This window comes from Urocampus carinirostris, chromosome 20 (assembly GCF_059441175.1).
Source record: "Urocampus carinirostris isolate Australia breed hairy pipefish chromosome 20, RoL_Ucar_1.0, whole genome shotgun sequence".
Classification (NCBI taxonomy): Eukaryota; Metazoa; Chordata; class Actinopteri; order Syngnathiformes; family Syngnathidae; genus Urocampus; species Urocampus carinirostris.
In genome coordinates, this window is record NC_142368.1 from 11,496,227 (window position 1) to 11,502,226 (window position 6,000).

At 39.9% G+C, this 6,000-nt stretch overlaps 1 protein-coding gene across 1 annotated transcript in view; it reads left to right on the top strand.

Annotated features, from left to right (window-relative positions):
* LOC148346226 (exostosin-1) overlaps window positions 1–2,755 on the top strand; it is a 190,478-nt gene extending 187,723 nt beyond the window's left edge. Inside the window, exon 13 of the mRNA XM_088325091.1 lies at window positions 2,295–2,755. Coding sequence (XP_088181217.1) covers window positions 2,295–2,480 — 186 coding nt within the window. The 3' untranslated portion in view covers window positions 2,481–2,755. The remainder of the gene's footprint in view (window positions 1–2,294) is intronic.
* Window positions 2,756–6,000: the final 3,245 nt, after the last annotated feature.

Here is a 6,000-nt window from a genome sequence, read left to right on the forward strand (position 1 = left end):
AATAAGCTACAAACTTTGATGTGACGTGTTTTGCATTTTTTTGCAGGAAAATAAACATCTTAAAGGGACATTACGTGTTATTTAGTGCCTCCTGGTGGTAATAATAAAACTTTGTTTATAAAAAAAACCAATAGGGATTTGAATAATAATGATCAAAACTACATGACAAAATACACAACAAATGAAACAACAAAGTACAGGACAAAATACACGACAAAATATACAACGAAATAAACGATAAAATACCTGAGAAAATAAAAGGACATTATACAGGACGTGATATACCACGACAAAATAAAAGACAAAATATACGATAAACTATACGAACGAACAAACAAGATGAACAAAAAAAAATGCATGACCAAATATACACAACAATTGCACGAAAAATACACGACAAAATAAATGAAAAAAGACGGACCGAAGTTCGAAAATAAAGTTCAAAATAAAAAACAAAAATACACAAAAAGATAGACAAAAAAATACATGGCATAATCCATGAGAAAAAAATGATTGAAATTAGACAACAATACAATCGACAAAATACACGACAAAAACAAAACAAATCCTCGGCAAAATCCCCCCAAAAAATACAAAACACACAACAAAATGCTCATAACAAAATACACGTGACAAATTAAAGGGGGAAAGAAAGAAAGAAAGAAAGAAAGAAAGAAAGAAAGAAAAAAGAAAAGGGGGGAGCAAGGAAAGAAAGAAAGACAGAAAGAAAATAAATTAAAGGGGGAAAGAAAGAAAAAAAAAAGTGGGAAGCAAGGAAAGAAAGAAAGAAAGAAAGAAAGAAAGAAAGAAAGAAAGAAAGAAAGAAAGAAAAGGGGGGAGCAAGGAAAGGAAGAAAGACAGAAAGAAAATAAATTAAAGGGGGAAAGAAAGAAAGAAATAAAGAAACAAAGGGGGAAGCAAGGAAAGAAAGAAAGAAAGAAAGAAAGAAAAAAGAAAAGGGGGGAGCAAGGAAAGGAAGAAAGACAGAAAGAAAATAAATTAAAGGGGGAAAGAAAGAAAGAAATAAAGAAACAAAGGGGGAGGCAAGGAAAGAAAGAAAGAAAGAAAGAAAGAAAGAAAGAAAGAAAGAAAGAAAGAAAGAAAGAAAGAAAGAAAGAAAGAAAAAAGAAAAGGGGGTTGCAAGGAAAGGAAGAAAGACAGAAAGAAAATAAATTAAAGGGGGAAAGAAAGAAAGAAAAAAAGGGGGAAGCAAGGAAAGAAAGAAAGAAAGAAAGAAAAAGAAAGAAAGAAAGATAGAAAAGGGGGAAGCAAGGAAAGGAAGAAAGACAGAAAGAAAATAAATTAAAGGGGGAAAGAAAGAAAGAAAGAAAAGGAGGAAGCAAGGAAAGGAAGAAAGACAGAAAGAAAATAAATTAAAGGGGAAAAGAAAGAAAGAGAGAAGAAAAGGAAGGAAATGAAGAAATATAGATAGAAAGAAGGAAATTAAAGAAAAAAGAAAAGGGGGAAGAAAGGAAAGGAAGAAAAACAGAAAAAAAGGAATACAGAAAGAAAATAAATAAAAGGGGAAGGGAAGAAAAAAGATAGATAGAAAGAAGGAAAGAAAAGAAAAGAAAAAAAGAAAGGAAAACAAATGGGGGAAGGAAGGAAAGGAAGAAAGACAGCAAAAAGGACAGAAAGAATATACATAAAGGGGAAGGAAAGATAGATAGATGTATAGATAGATGTATAGATGTACAGATAGATGTATAGATGTATAGATAGATGTATAGATAGATGTATAGATGTATAGATAGATATATAGATGTATAGATGTATAGATAGATGTATAGATGTATAGATGTATAGATAGATGTATAGATGTATAGATGTATAGATAGATGTATAGATGTATAGATGTATAGATAGATGTATAGATAGATGTATAGATAGATGTATAGATAGATAGATAGATGTATAGATAGATGTATAGATAGATGTATAGATAGATGTATAGATAGATGTATAGATAGATAGATAGATGTATAGATAGATGTATAGATAGATGTATAGATAGATGTATAGATAGATAGATAGATGTATAGATAGATGTATAGATAGATGTATAGATAGATAGATAGATAGATAGATAGATAGATAGATAAATGGATGGGTAGATAAATTTGGAACTACAAAAAGAATTCTAACTACAAAACCAGAACTGGATGAGAAAAAAAACAAAAACTAGAGGAAGAACCAGAACAGGCAGCCAAAGACCTTACCTGTACTAATCTGTAACGGGTACCTGAACCTGACCTACCCCTTCACCCGCTTCCCGATTGTGTGCGGCCCCACAGGGGTCCAAGGCGTCCCGGTGGGCCGATCCAGACCACTTCGCCGAGCGCCAGACCTGCATGAATACCTTCGCTGGCTGGCTGGGTTTCATGCCTCTCCTGCACTCCCAGACCAGACTGGACCCTCTCCTCTTCCGGGACCAGGTTTCCATGCTCCGCAAGAAATACCGCGACATCGAGAGACTGTGAACTAGAGCGCACCCTGGTGGTGATGACGGTACACTCGTGCTGCCACGCATGAAAGCAAACCTTCCTCTCCGTAAAACCCGAAAACTGCAAAAGGAGGAGCTAAATCTTTGGAACTCTGCCGGGTACTGAACTTGGGTTCGGGTCTGTGTCAAGCAAATAAAATCAACGTATGCTATCAAAGTGTCAAACGGGCTCCACACATCACTCTTTTGCTCCGTGGCTTTTCCTCTATAAGGGAATCGCAAATGAGTTCACCTTTCCTTGATATACTACCAGTACAAACACTTTTCCATGGGTGTGGTCTAAAATTAGAGGGGGGTAAATAAGAATACCGTAAATTCCGGACTATAGAGCGCATCTGATTATAAGCCGCACCCACCACATTTGAAGAGGAAACCCGATTTTGTACTCACACAAGCCGCACCTGTACATAAGCCGCATGCTACCGGTACTTAAGGTTTGATGCAGACCTGCAGAGTCCGGGTCCCGTTGAAAGTAATCCAAGGAAAAAAGTGTATATTTCCAAAGGTAAGGGTGGGAAAAATATATATCCACTATTGTCTGCCGCGTCCACAAACAGGTCTGTCTGTTCCTCTGTCAAGGGGGACCGGACCAGAACGGAGGCAGGAGGCAGGAAGGGAGAACTCAATTGCGTTGACGATCAAAACTTTTATTTAGCAAAATAAAAGTCGTCCAAAACTCAGGGACAAGACAGAACAAACAGGCTTTAACTAAAAACGTGCAAACACAGGTTTCTTCCGACTCAAACAAAACAGGACAGTGCAAAATAGAACGGGAAATGCAGACAGAAAATGCAAGCAGAAAAGAAAATGCAATGAGCCAGCCCGCAAAACCCAAAACCCCCCTTAAGTAGCAGACGCGCAAATTAGGCGATCTTCCGCTGTTGCCCAGGGGGCGGGGCCAGACGGTTGCCACGGCGACCATGCTGGACACGACATCCTCACCTTTACCGGTCCCCACTTCCCGTCACCCCGCGTTTGTTCCGCCCCTCCTTTTTTCATTCGCCCGTGCAAAACATATCAGAATAAGTGTCTAAAATAAATACAAATAAATACATTACAAAAATATACAGTTGCAAATCCATATTATACATGGGTTACACATATTTACAAAGAAAGACGGTACACCGAGAGAGTTTTCAAAGCTTTAATAATAATAATACAACTTTCATCCCAAACGGTGCCTGTGACAGGGCAGTTAATGGTAGCAACACTCGAGCGCCGCTAGCGCCCGTTAGAAAAATGACATAAATTGGCGGCATCACTGAATAAGCCGCAGGGTTGAAAGTTTGGGAAAAAAGTAGCGGTTTATAGTCTGGAATTTACGGTACTAATGGCATTAAGTCTTAATAATGTATTATGAAGAATACCTGGAATATGACAATATTACAACTCTTCTAACCTAGAAAGATTTTTAAAAAACAATCCATGGGGTCATTTTTGACCCTACTTAGGCATCCAAGGGTTAAAATTCCCATAAAGGTCTAATAAGGGGGCGCTAGCACCAGGTATCCCCCAGAGAACACCTGGGTAGCTAGCTTCCATGGACTCTCTTGGGATGGAGCGAAAACACAACGCGAAAACACATAGCACAAACAAATGGTTGTCATTTATTAGGACATCATCTCACACTATCAAGAGTACCAGAGACAAACAAACGTTACCAAGTACACGCGCGAAGAGTTCGGCGATCCAGTGATTTCAGGCAGCAAATTTGACTGTCCATAAGTTCATCAGGCAGGGATTCAGAACACCAAGTAGACAAGAGTACTGTGACTGGTGTTTTGAACATGAAGAGAAAGGCAATGAACTAGCAAGGAACCATGGAGACGGAGTTTGAATAAAGGGAAGAGGACGAGTCCTTGTAGGAGGGAAAAACGTATGGAAATCAAGACAACAGCTGTGAGTAAGAAGACGGAACGCGGAAGTGAGTCACTAAATAAGGTAAGGTCGAGAGAGAGAGAGAGAGAGAATGGAAGCATGTAAATGCTGAAAAGAAGGGGGCCAAGTACTGAACCCTGCGGAACACCACAGGGAACACTAAAGGACTCAGATGTCATTTCGCCATATTTAACACAGTGCCAAGAGGAAGCTATCAGACCGTCCTGCGAACCTACGCTTTTTCTAGGCAAGCTCCGTACCTTCCGAAAATCTCCTGCCCGATACCTGTTGTCGACCTGTTTCTGGACCCGTTTCTGCCCTGCTCTTCCGTACCGGCCATCGACCTGTTTTGCCCTGTTTCCTGCCTGAAACTTGCTGCCGACCTTTTTTCTGGACTCGTTACCGCCCTTGCTCCCCCGTACCGGGTATCGATCAGCTCTACCGCTGCCCACGACTATCCTCGCTCGACACGGAAGTGCCACTTCCGTGTTCCTGTCATCAGCTACCTGTGTCCGACAATCATCGGATCGTGGAAGCAAGCACTGCTCTCTTTCTCAATAAAACTAAAACAACAAAATTGGGTCCGTCTCCGTCTCTGGCTTGTGACAGGACACGCAAAGAAAAATTACAGTAATAACACAAAGAACTTAGGTGGAAAGGAAAAAATGGCAACAAAAACACAGCCCACAGTCTCGGCTAGTAGAAAGAAAGAAGGGTTTTTAGGGCACAACACAGGTGTCAAAGGGTAATATAGAAGCATATAAGGCAACGATCCGACAGCAGGAAGTTGTCGGTGCAGTTCTTTTATGCCGGTTAGATGACGAGCGTCAAGTGCAGGTAATTAGTCAATTTGGCCAACAAGCATACCCTAAATTAGAGGTGTCAAACTCATTTTAACTCGGGGGCCACACGATAGAACAAACATTCTGTCGGGGGCCGGACTAGTAGATAAAAGAGAAAGAAAAAGAGAGATAAAGAAATAAGAGAAAAAGGGAGGGGAAAAATAGAGAGGGCGGGACAAAGAAAGAAAGAGCATGAGAAACAAAAGAGATAAAAAGTCATGAGAGAGGGGGAAGAGAAAGGGAGAGGAAGAAAGAAATCCAAAGAGAAATAGAAAGACAGAAGGAGAGAAAAGAGAAAAGAAAGCGCAAAGGGTGGGAAGAGAGAAAGAGAAAAGAGAGAAAAGGAAAAAAGGAAGTTAGAGCCAAAGAAGTTAAAAAGACACAGGGAGAGAGAGAGAGAGAGAGAGAGAGAGAGAGAAAGAGATAAGAGAGAAAAAGAGGGAAAGAAAGAGAGAAAGAGAAAGAGAGAAAGAGAGAGAGAGAGAGAGAGAGAGAAAGAGAGAGAGAAAAAGAGAGAGAGAAAGAGAGAGAAAGAGAAAGAGAAGAGAGAAAAAGAGAAAAAGAGGGAAAGAAAGAGAAAAAGAGAGAAAGAGAGAAAGAGAGAGAGAGAAAGAGAGAGAGAAAAAGAGAGAGAGAAAGAGAGAGAAAGAGAAAGAGAAGAGAGAAAAAGAGAAAAAGAGGGAAAGAAAGAGAAAAAGAGAGAAAGAGAGAAAGAGAGAGAGAGAAAGAGAGAGAGAGAAAGAGAGAGCGCGAGAGAGCGCGAGAGAGCGCGAGAGA